Source organism: Hippoglossus stenolepis, chromosome 5 (genome assembly GCF_022539355.2).
Source record: "Hippoglossus stenolepis isolate QCI-W04-F060 chromosome 5, HSTE1.2, whole genome shotgun sequence".
Lineage (NCBI taxonomy): Eukaryota > Metazoa > Chordata > Actinopteri > Pleuronectiformes > Pleuronectidae > Hippoglossus > Hippoglossus stenolepis.
This window is the reverse complement of record NC_061487.1, coordinates 10,508,138-10,526,952: the sequence shown is the minus strand read 5'-3', so window position 1 is coordinate 10,526,952 and position 18,815 is coordinate 10,508,138. Positions and strand designations below refer to the sequence as shown.

General features: G+C 42.0%; 1 protein-coding gene across 2 annotated transcripts in view; it reads right to left on the bottom strand.

The window, feature by feature from the left end:
* Positions 1-18,815, bottom strand: part of nell2a (neural EGFL like 2a) — an 86,842-nt gene that overhangs the window by 11,160 nt on the left and 56,867 nt on the right. The window contains exons 14-16 of one of the 2 annotated variants that reach the window (XM_035155773.2): positions 18,155-18,277; positions 16,040-16,135; positions 1,253-1,393 (exon numbers count right to left, since the gene is read on the bottom strand). In XM_035155773.2, the coding sequence (XP_035011664.1) occupies positions 1,253-1,393; positions 16,040-16,135; positions 18,155-18,277 (360 nt within the window). The remainder of the gene's footprint in view (positions 1-1,252; positions 1,394-16,039; positions 16,136-18,154; positions 18,278-18,815) is intronic. The other variant, XM_035155774.2, reaches the window with a different exon arrangement.

Sequence of the window (18,815 nt, the reverse complement as noted above, 5' to 3'; positions counted from 1 at the left end):
TTGTGAGACGCAGACAGGTTCAGATTTTTGAGAATGCCTTGAATATACCCCCCCCCTGCCTCCTTCAACTCAAACTGACAGCCAGGATGGGGTCAACGAGTGGAGCAGCGCTAGCACTATTGTTACAGGCGATGCTTCAATGTTAGTGTAGATTGGGGGTTTCCGTTTTGACAGCTGACACTTCTCCTGACAGGCTGCATCTGAGAGAATGATACAGAAAATGAACAGGCAGCTAAAAGAAAACTGACATTTTGGGGAGAAAGACGCACTGATAATGACGCACCTATCCAAAAATACCATTACGTACACAAGTGCAAGAAAACATCCGATGTTTTTTGATTTATGATGCAGGGTGACTCACACATTTAGAAGGTTTGGTCAATTAAAATGTGCTGTTTTTAGCGCTTTTAATTTGCTTGAAAGAAATAACGAATACAAAAGATAAGACACATTTAAACATTTAAATTTTGACATTTGAATATTTTATTATTATAATCATATAAATGTACGACAGAAAATTAGGGCCACATTAATTGAGTCATAAGTTATAATTTAAGGCTGATGTCATGTTGGAGCAGGAATATCAGAAGATCAGCCTGTCGCCTGTGCTAAGTTGTATTTGAGTATATTTCACATATAACGAAATACAGACTTGGAGGAAATTGCTTTTTTTGTGGAGGAGGAAACGTTTGGTAGTGGTCGACTGGGAGGTGATCATGGTTACATTTGTATGATATTCAAAGAGGTTTCATACTTTTTCAAGAAACAATGAAATTGGTTCAAGAAGTTGGATCCAGAAGAAGTGAAACTCCAGTGAGCACTGGATCTCCTTGCTGCTTATTTCCATATTCTTTATTCTCATAATAGGCTATAATGACTTTTTGTGTAGTTAATTTGACTTTATTCTCATAATGACCTTTTTCATTAAACTTTATTCTCGTAATATTATGACTTTCTCTCAATTCCAACTTGATACTCGTAGTATTATGAATTTTTCTTTTTTTATAAATTACAAATCTATTCTCGTAATATAACAACTTTCTTCTCATCTATGACTTTATTTTTTCATGACAAATTGATGTTTTCACAATATGACCTTTATCAATGAAACTGTTTTACATGTGATTTGTGTTAAAAATTGAATTCCCCTGACTTATCAAAGTTGCTATCTTAAAATTTGAGGACAAGTCAAAGTTTTTCTTTTCTCCACCAGACATGACATATTTGTGTAAAATAAAGGTGGGCCACTGACCTACACACGATTCCCCACTGGCAGAAAACAAGCCGTTGTCATGGTAGCCATCGCGACATTCACAGTGGTACCAGCCGGGCAAGTTGACACAAGTAGATTTGCTATCACACTCCACAAAGCCGTCCGCACACTCATCAATATCTGAGGAGAGGAGAGGAGAGGAGAGGGAGAGGAGAGGAGAGGAGAGGAGGAGAGAGGAAAGAGGAGAAGAGAAGAGAAGAGAAGAGAAGAGAAGAGAAGAGAAGAGAAGAGAAGAGAAGAGAAGCACATTCAATCAGGATCATGTTGGTCTTGAGAAATATGCTCCATTCTTGCCTGGTAGGCATTTGCAATTGACTGATTCATAATTGATAAAACAACGTGTCTGGCATCACAGTGAATCCAGTCCATGGGTTTTATTGATCAAGCATGGCTGCATGGCCAGAGACGGACATGTGCATCAATAAAAGATAGCAGGGAATGAATGAAACTAATATAACAAGACTATTCTTAGAAGCCACGCATGTAACAGGCTTGTGTTTTTGAAATCCTACACAGTCTCTTCCTCTGACACACGCAGGCACACAGATACTGTGCGCTCGCGTTTTATTACACTTTGCTTGATCGTAAAGGAGTTTCTCTGATGTGAAGTGTGAAGAAGCTCAGTAAAGGGTCTGAAACTTCTTCTATCGTAGCCCGTGGGTGGCTGTCAATAGGTGGAGCCGGTGTTTGTTTGCACACAGCTGCACTCAGGAGCAATCCCCGACTCTGCCTCCTTCTTCAGCGCTTGTCTTCGATTACGCACCCCGACTTCCCCCCTCTGTGAATTGTATTTTTTCCTCCTGCACGATTCTCTTCGTCTCTCCTTTTATCTGCGTTTCCTTTCTGTTTCCAGCTGGCCAACGTTCAGCCCTTTTCATGTCAACAAGGAACCCTGCAACTTCCCTACAACATCAGCCAAGCACAATACACTGTAATTTTCAAACAATGAGCATAATATGCCCATGAGAGACAGATCGCTCTGATATTTCAGCTTATATTTAATTAAACCAAGGGCCGGGCCGACATGAGAGAGGGTATAAATCCTGTTATTACACAGTGGGGCTAAATATGTTGGGCCCAGACATGCACAGTGATTAAATGTGTCTGCGTATAGCCAATGATGGCTTTTTTATGATGGTGCATGATGCATGATGCTCCGCTCTCATTATGAAAATGGCAGTGTGCCGTGTCTGACCTTCTCTACGACTGCCTGAGACAGTATCCCCCACAGAGAGACAGGCAGACGGGCTCATGGTCCCCCACCACCCAGGCAGTAATGGGATTAAGATCTATTGGCTAATGAGCCCTCAGCCTTTTAATAGAATTTCTGCAGCAGATTAAGCGTTGATCAAATGTCCCACAGATTAGGGCTTTATCTGTTTAAAAATTACCCGCATTAGTCTGAGGTTGGCAAAAAAAAAAAAATGAACTAACTTTTTTTCTGTTTTCCACTGGTCTGGTTCAAAAGGCTGCATCTGTTGGTGTGGTAGACTTCTCATGTAAGTGCCTTCACACTTTTTCTCCATCTTCAGATAAAGTACAGTAGTGGTCTGCAACTAGGTCCAACCACGGGTCAAAATCGGCACCAGATCATTTTAATAATTAGATTTGTTTTATTTCAACGCAGCGTATTATCGTGTATTATCACACGCAGGCGGACTGACCAACGGCCGCGGCTGATCTCTGTCATGGCATCAACATTTATAGAATCCCTTCCTCTTTGGCAAGTTGTCTTCAAAGTAAAAGCACAACGTTGGTTGCTGTAATGCTTTCTATCTAGCTGAATTACAGAGCTATATATATATATATATATATATATATATATATAACACAGACCAGGAGAACAGTCCATTCAACACAGAGACAGGTTTAGAGCGGACACTGCACTATCTTGTCCAATTACATTAGTTCGGTGAGAGCAGAGCACCTCACCCCCCAACAACACAGCAACAGCAGGTTAAAAGGACACTGCTTAAAACGCTTGAGTCTACAGCTAATGCTGTAAATGTCCTATCTTTGAAAATCTAAATTCTCTTGCCTCCTGACGACAGATATCCAATGCTCTTTGTTGCCTGTGAATGTCAGTGTGATAAAAGCACGGGGGCTTTTAAGGGGCAAAGCTGCACGAGGTGTCTTGCCAGTATATTAAAAAATCAAGTAGAACTAGTTTGAATCATCTTCCTCTCCCAAATAAGGCTGTAGGAGACTGTTCAAAGTAGAACTGAGCAGTCAGTTACTATTTATAACAGACGCTGATGGTGAGGCAAATCTAAAAATATGCAAATGGGTTATTTTCAGACGGTTTCATTCAGGCGTTTTAAAAGCTCCACTGTCTGGCTACAACAACAGAGGGTTACACCCTCAACTAAAGATTTGTCATTTTCTTGTTTTTTAATCTGAGCCAAACCTGTCAGATGCAATTATGGCATGATGCTTCTCAGGCTGCTGTCAAGTCAAATTTTTTAAAAGCGCTGCTGTGTTTTAGGGCCGTGAAACTCGCTGTTGTCGCAACTCAACGAGATTGAATGTGTGAGGTACGGCAGAGATACAACGCGCTCGCAAAAGGTCTCCCCCCTTCTCTTTTATCATCCCGCGTAAATGATAATAGACAATCATTGTAATTAAGTCATCAAAAATGACAATAAGACAAGACCGCCGCTTGAAAGCTCCGTCTCGACTGAATCGCGAGGCTTTTGCTTTTGTCAAATCATAGATGTGAATAGTGTAGCATTGTCGCTTGTTAAATCATGTCATGTTTTCCCTCACTCCACTCTAGCTAAAAATGAAAAGAGATGACACAAACAAAATAAAACCCATCTTTGTGAATCTCTCTCGGAGAGGTCACGGCCACAGAGGAAGAGTTATTTAGAATTTACCTTCAGAGGTGGCTGAAAGACACGGTGGCTGACAGAGAACTACCCACACAAAGAGAGGAGGAGGAGGAGGGGCACAATAGGAAAGAGACAGAGGTGAAGGAGGAGACAAGGAGGGGCGGAAGGAAGATGTAGGAAGAGGAGGAGAAGGAGCCACGTTGGGAGAGTTTTCCTACTCGTTATCCTGAGTGGCAGCCTGGAAACAAGAGCTCTATTAAGGCAGCTCTGAGAAGACAAAGTAAAGAACAAGTGGACTGTCTTTCCTCTGCAGCCTCCTGGGCTTGTTAAGCCGCTGTGCACCCCCTCCGTTCTTTCTTCATCCTCTGCCTTCGCCTCTCCACATGTTCCATTTTCAATTCACCTGTCGATCTGCGTTCCAAATTTGCGATGCCCCCATCATCAACCCCCCCCCGTCATCCCTGCAGTTTTCTGCTCTTTGAGCCAACCCTGCCCTCCTCTTCTTCATCCCTCAATCCTCCTGTTCCCCATTGTTCCGATCCTGGGCAGGTGCAGTTCTCTGCTTTAACTCACTCATCCCTTTTTTTCCTTCCTTCCTTCCTTCCTTCCTTCCTTCCTTCCTTCCTTCCTTCCTTCCTTCCTTCCTTCCTTCCTTCCTTCCTTCCTTCCTTCCTTCCTTACCTCCCTTGACTGACAGGTAGCCCCAGGGGCTGGCATACAGTTCTGCTGCGTTGCATTACTCAGTGCAGAACCAGCTCCTGCTGCCACACGTACATTCACCCGTACAATAACCTAATTCAAACTGATTTCCATTTCCGCAGAGGTCTACCTGATAATCCTGACTGGCTGCAGCGGGAGGAGTTACTCAGAAAACATCCCTGGATCTCACTGAGCCGTCCCTCCTGCTCTCCGGTCAGATAGCATTTGAAGATAAGTGGATTTTAAAATAAGCGGAATTTGTCATGTCGGATCACATTTACAGTGACGGTTGAGAGAAAAGGCTGCAGTCAATAATAGTGTATACACAGCTTTTATTGGCTATGGAAATGGATTGTGGATCCCCGTTCTTTTTTATATACCGTAACGTGTAATTGAGTGATTGTCACTGGTCCTCAGTCTTCATTAAGGGAAAGTATGGACTCGAATAATCAATCAGTCACCTGAGGCAAATTGAGTTACACACTGGGTTCCTGATGAGGAAACAGACACCGAAACGCAAATCCATATCTGCGAGCACTTGAATGGGAGAGTGGATGAGCACTTGTGGCAAATTGGAAACGAGCCCTGTGAACAATCGGTGGCTGCAAGCGCGCACAGATTGCAATCGCTCCGGATCACTTACCTGTAGCTGTTAAACCAGAATTTTGACGGCTGCTTTTTGCAGTCAAAACATGTGTGAACGTGAATTTCAGAAGTTTCATTTTTGAAAGGTTTCTATAGATGAGAATTGCTGCTTTAGCTTCAGAGTGGGAGGATGGATGTATGTGTTTGACTGACAGCTGAGCCAGCAAGGGAAATGAGACACAGTATAAACAAACCTCTGTTGGAAACAGCTACTTTACCTTGTAGCTATAGAGCCAAGGAGCTGTGCTAGCAGAAGCCTTTTAAGCTTCACTAATCACTATATTTACATTCAGAATTATTATATTATTTAAAGCTTTTAAATGCAACATAAACACTTTCACTTATTGTGACAAACCCTCATGAATCACACATCTCAACCTAAGCTTTACTGAGCATTTAGCATCCTTCAATGTCCTGCTCTTCCAGACCATAATTGTACTGTTTTGGTCAGGGGAGGATCCAGGGGGCAGGGCCAGGGGGGCACTGGCCACAGCTGTAATCTCATTAAAAAACTAGTCACTTACTATAGAATGTATATGACACTGTATTGTGAATTTTATTTTCTAAGCTTTTTTGAAGTTCACAAAGTTTGCACCTCAGAGAATCAGGAATTATGCACGGATGTTGGACATGTAATTGGCCCCTTTATGGCCCCAGATTGAGAAAAATCCAAAATCCACCACTGGGTTTGATTCACTTGTGTCAACGACAGCCACAGCTGCTGTTCCCAGTGAGAAGGTGGTGAAAACCAAATCAGCTGACATGGTTTTAACTAACATCTCTTGAGTGATCTGACCACAAATGGACAGCTCTGAGTACGTCAGTTAACAACTGCCATTAAGATGCATCACCACATGTGTCTCCAGTGACCGCTTGTAATCAATTCTCACTTCCCTGCCTTATACGCACAAAACATGTAAATCCTTTCTGTTCCCAAACACCAAATCATGTTGTTTTTAGCCAGTCTGACATTCAGATGTTTCCGTTGTCTATCCATGTGTCTTTGTGAGAGAGGGTGAGAGAAACTGGTGACAGGAGCAGCTGAGCAGATCAATGCTCAGCACGCTGCTCTACAATATAAGATTTTCCTCTGTAATGGTCACCATCTGAAATAGTAAATAAGAAAATCAATATGTGGTGGTCAATGTTTGGGACACAATGAGAAAATACCTTTGGTTTATTATGAAACTGTAGCAGGTCAGAGGACATCAGCTGAGTAGGCGGTCCTTTACTGTGGCTCAGGACGCACCACCACCTCTGAATGTGGTTTGAGTGATCAGATATCAAATGCCTCTTCAATGCATCCTTGCATTTAGATCTGGACCTAGAGCTGTTCAGTTGTGATCAGATGACCCGAGACAGATGATAATACCAGGTCGGAATGGGGCTGGGATTCAAATTAAACGAGTGCTGATATTACTCAGTGTCTGAAAGGTGAGAAAATATGGCTGAAGTCGACCAAAGACAACCTCAGCTGACTGAAATTGTAGATGCTCTCCAACCAGATCCTGTTGAGTAACCAATCGATCAGTCGAACGCTGGACTAAAGCTTTCGTATAAATATGCATCTGTACGTTGACACGTTCACTTTATATATTTTAAATGTAGCAATAGGTGAAAGTTGTGTTGGTGGATGTTTGGTTGCTCATTCAGCGAGCCAAGATGCAACACAAGATATAATTCCAAGATGATGAGGCTCTAAAGCTAATGTGGGTTCTGGTTCTGTGGCTCTTAATGTGTAACAAGCTGTTAGTCCGTGTCTCTGTCAGTCAAAGATAGAACCGAGACAGTCCCTGCTTCATGTTGTTTATGTGGACTCTTGACTGGTGTATGCACAGGTACAGCCGTTCCATAACAAGACCAGGATTTTTCACTTTTGAATAGAGAGGTTTCCTCAGAACAGAGCAGATCTGTTTGCTTCAGCAGAGAAAAACCATGCAATGTTGTTACCGTTGTCCTTTACGCCAGTGTAGCTGTCCAGTGCCAGTGCAGTGTGCTGCAGTGCAGCAGCTGCAGCAGTGAGCTCTCCCTGGGAGACGTGTCATTTAGGTAGACGCAGCAGGTTGTGCTCAGCTAAACGACAGTTCCGGCCATTAGCAGGGCCTAATTAAGACACACTAATTATGGGTGATGGAGTGAGTGCTTTGTAAGGCCGTCTCTAAATAAATAATGAATACATAATCATTGTGCTTAAACAAGCCGCTTGAGCTTAAACAGTCACAGCGCCTCGGGCCTTGTGGGTAAATCGAGGAGCAAAGGAGGGAGAGAGGGAGTGCTGCCGCGGTGCATCATGGGAGCTGTCAAGCGGTGGAATAAAATGAATATGGTTTAAAATATTCACTACCTGCGCCTGAGTGTCGGGTGGGAGGTGCCCAGGGGAGATTTCAACTGTGATGAGTCTGTGATGTTTTTTTCTTACCTGCTACGGTATGAGAGACACTATTGCTATTTAAAATGACACAAGGGCAAAGTAACAACTGAGAGCAACAGATCTTCTGTCCAATTTATTATTTTATTCAATGTATTATTTATTGCATAATTTTGTCAGACACGTGTGGCACATCTATATATTATATATCTATTAATTTATAAGTGTGTATTGTAATGATTTATTAGTTTCCTTTGTTTGGTGGATATGTGTCGGGTCTATAAATCAAATACAGTGTCACTCAGTAGAGCACGTACCTCCGCCAAGGCTCTACAGTCCCTTTATAAAACCACATTTAAATTCACTAGATGGGAATTATTTATTTAGATCTGCACCATATTTCACACACTCGTGAATATCAGTTGCCTTAACAATCCTGATTGTTGTCATCAAGATCCATAAATTATTCGGTGTTAAATTTTAAAAACATGAAAAGAAGTGAAAAAAACTAATTCCTGCATTCGCCCTCTGATCCAGATACGTAACAACATGTCATGGCTCCTCCCCTGACTCATACCTCAGCCTCCCACCAAGTTTCATGGAAACATCTTCAGTTGTTTTGTGTACTCTCGCTCCCAAACAAACATACCAACACACACAAAATTATCTTAGAGAATGTGTGTCACTCTGCAGAGGCCATGCCCGGGTCTCCAGGGCATCAGTCAGAGGGGACCTGTATTCATACGGCACCTTTCTTGTCCTATCGACCACTGAAAGTGCTTCACAGCACAAGCCACCTTCACCCATTCATACAGCGGGCTACTATACACAGCACCTTTTCTACCATTCACACACTCTCAGCACGGCTGTCATGGGCAATTTGAGGTTCAGCCCAAGGACACTTACAATGCAGACTGGAGGAGCCAGGATCAAACCACCGACATTGTGGTTAGTGGACGACCCGCTCTAACTCCTGAGCCACAGTTGCCCCAAACACAATGTAAAAATGTCTAATTCTTTTCTGTTACTTGTATTGTCTTTTATATTTTGCCTCAAGCAAAGTAACTAAGTAACTAACTTTGTCTGGTGCATGGTCCCTGTTAAATACTAATAACTATAATAATAACTAATAAACTAAACTACACCTCTTTTATACTTTTATTCATCTATAACAAATGTATGTTTTATTCTATTTGCTATTCACCTTCCTGCTTGTGTGACTCTTGCAGTCTGTTTATTGTAGTTTTGTCTCTGTCAGTCCTCTGAGTTTTTGTCCGTCTAGTGAGTCTCTCTGTTGAAAACTGACAAGCTTCCTGGAGCTCAACATCAATGTAAATGAGGCCTGAGGAACAAATTGTTTGTCTGGCCCCGTTCTGCTGTCTCTCCCAGTCAATATGCCAGCGTGACCTCGGGGCTTCACACTGCTTCTCTCAAGTCTCCTCATGAACTCACGGACGTCTACTTGTATCCTTCTCCTTCTCCTCTCGTCCTCCTTTTCACTGCTTTTTTCTTCTTCCATTTTTATGACTCGTTGTAAATCGTCAACCTTTAGCTTCCTTTTCCCACCCCCCCCCTTTCCTCTCATTGCTTTTTTTAACTTCTCAGCTTTCTTTGTCTTTCCTTCACTATCTCTTTTTTTCCCTTAAGAAGGGGAAGTAAAAACTCAAAGGCAAAACAAAGTAAATCAAAGTTCTGATTAAAAATAAAAAAAGGTGCCATTTCACTCACATAAACATAACATTCTCCTCTTTAGATCGCGTCTCTTTACGAGAGTATCACTCCGGCAGATGAAGCAAGCCGGTAAATTATCACGACTTGAGAAAATGAGAGTTTTGCCGACCAATAAAACATCAATTTACAGTGTAGGTGTAATGCACCGAGGCTCCCCGATGGCGCTCTTGAACACAACCCTCCTGGAGTGTGTAGGAGTCACAAATCTAAACGGCATCATTAACACCAAACATAAAAATCTTTTATCTCTTTCTCCTTGTCCTTACAGAACACTGTTGATGCTAAACCGGCCTCCCCGTGATTCGGCGCCGCTGATTAAAAGTGCTCGAGACGGCAGATGAATGGAGAGATGAAAAGCGGGAGGTGTCCATTCCCAGCATCTGATCAAATGCTCTTCAGCGGCCAACGGGATCCTTTGAGGAAACTATAGCGAGAGGCCACGCCAGGACAGCAGAGACGGCCATTAGTTACAGAACTGATGGCATGGTGACGGAACATTTTTAACTAGCGGCCAAGCATCCTAACAAGCTTATAGGGACTTGAAAGGACAAGGTAATGAGCTGGAAATAAAGGAAATACTAAGACAACCTCCCCATTCATCGCATAGGAGCAGTTCAGCTATTCACTTAATAAACATGCGTCTGATCTGAACGGGGGAGAGGATGTTCACAGATGTTATGTCCAATTATTTCATGCACGGACTCAGCTGGGGAATAATCTTTACAGTCCTGTTTCCTAAAACCAAATTAAAGCTCAGCTGATCAGTAAGGCCCCTGTTATGAAGCTTCTTGCTCATATCCTAAAAGAACCATGAGTAAAGGCTTCACCAGTTCCTCCAGCCCACTCATCCAAACCAGACTGACCACTATCAGACGCAACTCCAATACAGTTAATGGGTTTTGTTTATTACATTTAAAGTCTTTTATCAAGAGCATTGTGATGTTTTCTGTGTGTTTTTTTTTTTTTTTGCGATATACAAGTGAAATTCTTTTAAATGGAAACATTAAATTGATAAACAGCCCTAGAGATGGAAATGACCCTTTAAATCAAACGGAGAACTGTACGTTGATGGACAGAGATGTAAACTTCATTTGATGCAAATTTCATTTGTACTTTATCCTTATTTTTTAGAGCAATCTTTAAAGGTAGGACTTTTTGCTCATATATCCCTAAGCATTTATCTTCAATAACATATTAATATTATCTTGTCCATTTTTCAGACATTTTATTTTCTGCTTTAAAATTTCTCCTCTTCTTTTATTCTCATGCATTAGTTACCTCTGTTTTTTTTAACCATACCATAATTTGAAGCTCAACGTGAAACATGAGGAACAGCAGATTTTGTTGACTTAAAGTAGGCTATAAGTTAATTGTGTACTCAAAAACTATTATTATTGTTTTGTTATTATTATTAGCACAATCTTTATTTTTTTCATTCATGGTTTGTACATGTACTGTTTGTGAGTTTTGATTTATATCATTATTGATATAATTTAATTTTACTGTTAAAAAAATGATCTAAAATCAATTTATGTTGTGAAACAAGGTTCAGACATCAGAGCAGAATTAATTTTGGTTTGAATAGAAATTTACACACTAAAACTAAATAAAACTAAATAAAATGATAAAACAAAATGTATTTACATACAGCAGCTGTATCTTATGTTTGTCAGGCAGCGAAGGACAACTAGAGCCAGAGAAGGAGCTATAACATCTCAAATATCTGCTTATGACAACTGGATTCATTTAAAGGTCCATTAATTAATGAAACACTGAATTTGGAGGAACATTTTAGGAAAAATTATTAATCTCTCAAAATAATGATTTTCCTGTTCTTTTACATGAGCTTACATTTTGTGACAGATCTCTTCTATGTGGCGTTAAAATACTGGAGGTTAAAAACACCCGAGGCTTTAACAGGCGTTTAATACCTCTGAACATCCTTACAGCTACTTTTTATTTTCTATTTCTCCGAGCCATAAGGAGAAAAATGGATGAAAAATAAACATAATATTCCATCAGCTGCCCATCTCTCACTCGAGCCAAATAAGGAATAATACCGGCCTGGGGCTTCAACATCAACAATGCTGCATGTTCAGGGCAAGCATTACATGGCTGGCCCTGTGTACATTTATATCCATGACTGAAGTGTATGTGCCCGGCCACAGCTGTATCCTGCATAATTCATGATGTGTCAGAGTTCTCCACTAGCTGGTGTCTGTCTGTCAGCACTGCGTGTCCCCTGTCCCTCCCAATCCATTCCCCCTGAATGGTAATGACAAGTCAGCGAGCGCAAACACACCAGGGAGGGACAACACATTAACACACATCCGCGTGCGTGCACAATTACACACAGTCAGACACAAATGTACACAGAATAGCACATGTATGCACAAACACACTGAAAAACAACTATTAGAAACGAGGCGTAAGGTTGACAATCAGCAAACTGTTGGCGTCTTCCCACGCCCCGAATGTGTGCGTGCGTGCTTGGTGGCGTGCGCGTGTATCAGCACCGCCCTGAAGAGCCAACGCTTGGTGTCTCATGACAGGCCGCCAGTCTGCCGCTGCAGCAGCAGAAGTGGTGGCGTCCCCGGGGAGGCCTCTAAAAGCTCACAGGGTTCTGGGGGGTGGTGAGCCCAGACTCAGTGAAAGCTTTTCCATGTTCATCCACCCAGCTCTGCCTCTCCTCCTCCTGCAGCAGCACCGACTCCGTCAGCCTCATTCCGCATCCAAATGCGGAGGAAACTCACTAACCCCTATACCCTCCATCCCCATCTCTCTCCTTGCATTTCCCCCTCCATCTCCACATCTGTCAGTTTTTCCCAACATCCTCCTGTATCTTCCTTTCCACTTCACCTCCTCTCCCCCCCATCCAGTCGTTACCTCTCGCTCTCTCTCTCTCTCTCTCTCTCTCTGGATCTGTCACTCTCCTCGTACATCTCCATCTCCTCTCCCCTAACTATTGTCCGCCCCCCATGCTAGAGCAGCATATCCAATAGTACATTAACCTCCATACATCTTCTCCAGTAGACTCTTCTCTCACTGGGAGCTCCTGTCACACTGAGGAACCAGTAAGAAGCTGTAACCCCCCCTTAGTAACTGAAAGACTGGTGAAGTCTCTAAACAGTGCCAGAGGCTTTAGCCCGGTAGCTAGGGACCTTGACGTTGGTCCTGGACTATAAAACCACGAGTTAAAAAAAAGAAACAACAATGGTAGCTGTCACCGAGCTGACTCGTGTGGGATCGGGAGGGATTGTGGGAGGGGGGGAGAAAGAAAGAGAGGGACATGCACAAAGCAGCAGCAGCAGCTGTGGTGACAAACATGTTGTTGCTTGAGGCACGAGGAGTGTGCAAGAGTTTTGTGCACATGAGCTTGTTGTGTTTGCGTCCCCGAACCTCAAAGTCTAATCAGACGTGATGAAGAACACAGAGCCTAAAAAACAGACTGATCCCAGAGCTACAATCACTCATCCGCTGATTAACATCATTGAGTGATTAAGAAACAGACAACTGTATTTATGGAGGAAATTGTTGGCAAACAGTTGTTCTACTGTCACATCTTAAAGGTTTAATTAACACAAACTATAATGAAACATATTTTCTCACTGGTATCTATTTATTAAAGTTTGTTTTTTTCTCCCACTGAAAAATGACTTTTAAACTACCTATAACCAGGCAACACTTAGCTTAGCCTAGCATAGAGACTTGAAGTGGAAAACGTCTTACCTGGTTCTGTAAAACATTTTTTTTTTTAATCAGCCTGTCAGCACATCTATACATCACCAATTAACACATTATATCTTGTTTGTTTAAGCTGATTCTGAAGAGATTATAGGAATTTAATATATTTTAGATCAATAGAATTCAATTGACTTGTGTTTAAGTGGAGTGAAGGCAGAAATCTAATAGATAGACACCTACAAGTCTGGATGAATTAGAAATAAAGTGCCAAACTATACCATTACATTTTCTGTAAATGTTTTATAAGTGTTTCACATGGAGATATCAATTAGATATATCAAAACTAATGAGGGACAACCTGACAGAGATCTCACACAAAGCAGATGTTAGAAGTACTAAAAGATATCTGGGATGTATTTACAGAGACTATCTGTTCAGTTGTTTTGAGTCAGACAGTCGGATGTGGCTGTGAAATGTCTCTTGCATACGGGGTCCAAAATTAACATTCACCAAACATGAGTAAAAATACAAGTTGGCGAATTATATATTTATATACTTCAGCCCCAAACTTCATCACTACAACACACCACATGCAAAGGTTGAGTGACTACTTTAATACTTTGTTGACTGACCCTCTGTCGCTACAGATCGATATAAGACATGATGATGGGGCCAACTGTGTCAAGCTAAATGTAGCAGAGAAGGCTGGACAGTGTGATAGCACATAGCCCCATCCATCCATCCATCCATCCATCCATCCATCCATCCATCCATCCATCCATCCATCCATCCATCGGGTTGCAAGCAATAATAATAAAGATAGATAATACGACAGCGCCCTAAAAGTAAAGCCAAAGTGTTGTGATAGCCCCCTGGTGGCTGGTTGAAGTGTAGGTCATACATCCTGCCTCCTCCATGTTAATGGATGGGGCATGGACCAAACTAAAATGTACACATACAAAATGGAAGACAGAGCTCAGGCAGGGACAAATGAGCAGAGAGTAGGAGAAGAAAGAGAAGATGAAGAAGAAGAGAAATATGTGACTGGATGGGACCCCGAAAATACTAATATACCATATTTAAAACTGTAAGTTTCAAATACACAAATGACTGTTTACACTATATAATTGGAAATATTCTTGATGAATCAAGACAGAGAGACGTGACCTGTCTATCTGACTTACAGTTACTTGTTTTTGTTGTGATTGAAATTATGCACGATTGAAAAAACTTTCTCCAATTGCAATCTTTGCATAAATAATCTGATGAAAACAGAAAGAAATGTTTCGAACCAAAAAATGTTTTTGCAAATTTCTGTTTCTGAGCCATCCGGTGATGAAAAGAATCACCTTGGACAAAACTCAGGTACATATTGTGAGATTTCTCCTTGGATGGACTGTGTTGGAACCGTTTTTGATTCACAGAACACTCACAAAAGAGAGTATTGTGAGAGAGAGGGGGAGAAAGAAAAAGGGCAGGGATCTAAAATACTGTGGAGGGTAATGAAATGTGTGATTGCCTGGCTCTCGTGCCATTACTGAGGGACGAGGTCCTCAGAACCTTTTCTGCTGCAAAATAGGGAGGAGGATAAGTCATTATGGTTTAAATGTGTTAACACGTGTATGTGTGTGTGTGCGTGTGTGTGTGTGTGTGTGTGTGTGTGTGTGTGTGTGTGTGTGTGTGTGTGTGTGTGTGTCTCTCTCTCTCTCCCACAGACACACACTCGTTCTCTCTATCCCATCCTCCTCAGCATCTCAGTAGCATGAGGATATTCATTTACTTTAAGATAGGCAGTAAAAAGGACGCCTCGTAAAAAAAAAAAATCCTTTATGCGCAATCAATACCTGAACCAGTGAGCAAGCAGAGAGGCCGCATTTGCTTCACTCAAACACAAGCGCATGCACCGGGAGAAACCGCGATGACTTGACTTTCCATTAGCTCGGCCGCTTGTCTCCTGAAGGACACCCCCACAAAGGGTCGGAATGGGCCGTGAGAAGGGTGTCGCTGCTGTGGCTCAGATCTACGGTGCAGCCGGCACAACCACCAGGATTATGGTCTTCCTCGGTTACCTTAGATCGCTGGTACTGCAGGGGTAAACACTCTGAATAGGATCCAAAGCCCTGAGTCTTATAATAACGCTGTGTACGACATATTTCCATGCAGGAGAGCAAGTTGTGATGTGGCCTCAGCTGTAAACACAAGCTGACTTAATACCTGGTTTAGCTATCGTGCCCGATCAGGTATTGTGCATCAGGAATTGATGCGGCTGTAGTTTGGGATGTGGCGCGGAGCCTACGAGGAGGAACGCCATGCTGATTAATATGGGCTGTAATATAGGGTAATTCCCATACTGCTGCAACTGCAGTTCAAATCCTCCACCGGGCCATTGGAGGAGGTACAAGCTCATTATTCACCACGGAGCACAGACCCACACAGTCTGACGCACTCGCAGACACACACACACACAGCCACAAACACTTTTCAAACACACACACGCTGAAATGATCTCAGCATTTACAGATCAGCTGTTTTGTGGAGGTCAGAGCAAAGACAGCTGCACAAAGTAAGAATAATCACTGCCTGCTTTAACAAAAGCCCCCGAAACGCCAAGAAAACTGAAGCAACACCTTTGATCTCTCCTCTTTCCTTTTGTTCTTTTTACCGTTTGGACGTGAAGCAACACCCCCCCATTTCACGTCCCCTCCTCTTCCTGCCTCTCGTCCCGACTTAAACATCCTGTCAGAAGTGCTCCTCGAGCTATTTTTGAGGAGAGAAATCGTAGGAGTGGAGATAAAATGAAGTCCTTACCTGTCTCGCATCTCTTCCCAGTAAATCCTTGCTGGCAAACGCAGTTGTTAGGTGAGACGCAGGTTCCCCCGTTCTGGCACAAGCCGTCACACATAGCTAGAGGTAGACGAGAAGAGAAGAGCCATTTCTCAGTAAGATTAACGAGCACTAACTACGTAATTAGACCAGCAGCAGCATATGTATTTGCATACAGAATAAGAGCTAATTTAGTGATGTGATTCATTACAGGCTCGCGCAAAATGATTCCGCGTGATTAATGCGTCTCACCAAGGTTAATTTAAAAAATGTTCATTATCCGTAGGTAGACTCTCAGTTAATATGTCCGCAAAACACAGACAAGTCATTGTAGTTGACAGAATTTAATGGAAATTAATGTAATAGAGCAAAGAATAAGAAGGATTAAAAACAAAAGAAATCCAATCCAGTAAAAAGGAGGATCACACAGTGTTTCTAATTTCTTTTAACAATTATTGCACTTCTGTAAAGTTGGGGCCCTCACAAGAGACAGAATAAAAAAGAAAAAGAAAAGCAAGGCTGATCAACTGAAATTTATTTATATACACATATTATATCATGAATACTTTGGATCAAGATTCAAAAATACTGGATCCCAGACTTCCCAGCACCACATTTTCATCAGGCCCCTCCCCCACCCTCTCTAGCCGAAGCAGGATTGACTAATGACTAATCACTTTGGCACCATTAGGGTTACTTTAGAGCTGGTTAGTCAATTAACCAATTAGTGCATTGACAGAATAATAATCAGCAACTTGGCAATCAGTTTTTTTTGTTTGCAATTTCAAGCAAAAATTTCACTTTCCTTCTTTCTGAGGATTAACTTAATTTTTTATTTGATAGAAAACTAAATAATTAGGGCTTTTAGATCATTGATTGGAGAAAAGAAGCAACTTAATGACTTTTGAAAATATAATGGGAATTTTGATCCTTTGATCATTATAAAAGTGTTCTCAGAAAATGTGTAGTAAACTCCCCATGAGGAGTAAACATCTGTTATGTGTAAAAAACCACTGCAGTCCCTTTCCTAATCACAATGATTAATCAACCAGCTAAGATCAAGTCAATTCTGTACTAACAGAAGAGCAAACAGAGAGAAGCCCATTAAACCTGGCTCATAGGCTATTCAGCAGGAGCGACCACAACACAGTTTATATGGTGGTGATGAGGAGACGGGAACCTTCAAATGTCAGACATGAATATGAGATGAGTCGACTTTAGAGCGAATTCGTGGATGTGCCTGAACTAAACACGATTTTTTTAACTTGGACGTGTTTCATGGACATCCCTGGATTACTGATGTAAAATTCTTACTTTGTATGACTTGTCATGATAATATTCATTATGCACAAAATCTTCTGTGTGCATTGGCCACACTGGGTGAGCGCGCAGTGTGTGTGACGTCTGCGTCGCTGATCTGCTGCGTCTCGCTGTTGTTCATAGAGGCAGCATGTCTGCTACGTGACTGCTGCAGAGCTGCTGCGTGAGGTTTCTGGTATGATTACTCTATTTCCTCAGCTATGATTGGCCTATGTACTCTAAGGAAGCTATGAAGACGTGCATCCAATATTTTAAAAACAAATGGATTCAGTCAAAAGTCACACGAGTGCTTTTGCTTTGCTTTTGACATTGAAACTGTGCGGAAAGATCGTTTTCATTGCCTTTTTGCAGCACTTTAAGAAAATAGGGGAGATTCTGACTAACATGGGCAGTGTGACCACTATAACCTGATAACATGGGCACCAAAATGAAAAGCAAGATTTTCCGCGACTACGCGCTGCTCATTCATCCAGCTTGGCCCTGGAGTAAGAGAAGGTGGTCTGTTTATGTTTGGTACAAAACCTACATAAGGCACAACATGTCAAACTGAATGACTGCAGGTTCTTCTGGATGGATGAATCTCAATAACCTGAGCTGTGTTTACGAAGGGAACATTTTTTGTTGCAGATTTTATTCGTAATCTGTCGACCCTGCAATGTAATGTAAAGTGATGTGAGGTTATGTCCCACAAAAATGTCTCCACTGTTTAAACATTGTTTGATGTCTTGTAAGTCAATGAGGTATCAAAACAAATATCAACACTAACACAGTGATGCTCACCTTTGCACACTGTTCCATTCCCAGTGTAGCCGGGCTTACAGGAGCAACTGTGGCCTCCAACCATGTTGAAGCACAAGGCGTTCTCGTCACAGTTGTGGAGTCCGCTGAGGCACTCATCATGCTCTGAAGAACAAGACAACACAACAGTTGTATATCCCTCTGTAAACATGTGGAAAACAAGCATCAGCAGCAGTTGACATTCAATCCTTACATCTGCAAACCACAACTAATACTTTGTTCAAATCGCACTAGATTCAACACAGCACTCCCCGTAACCACTAGGGACACACATAGAGGTTGATGTGCTGAGCGGTTCTCCAGTTCCATATACGGACAGACGATTGTTGAATTCGTTGATATAAATATAAAGAACGGTCACTGCCAGCTGTTGATTTCTTTTACGTTCCTGATATTAGATTTCAGACTCATTCTTGGGTTATATAACTTGATAGTGCTGACAGCTGTGTGAACTAGTCAAAGGATGTCAGTGACAAACAGCCGGCTGGAGGACAAGCCATTTCTCCCATCATGATGAGTCATTAAAAGAAATTGTCCGAGATGTTTTTCCGTAATTCGTCACATTTGTTTGAAACAAAATGAGGGATGGGCCAGTCCTTGATGATAAATCTGAGCTTCATAACAACTGAAAATAAATACTCTG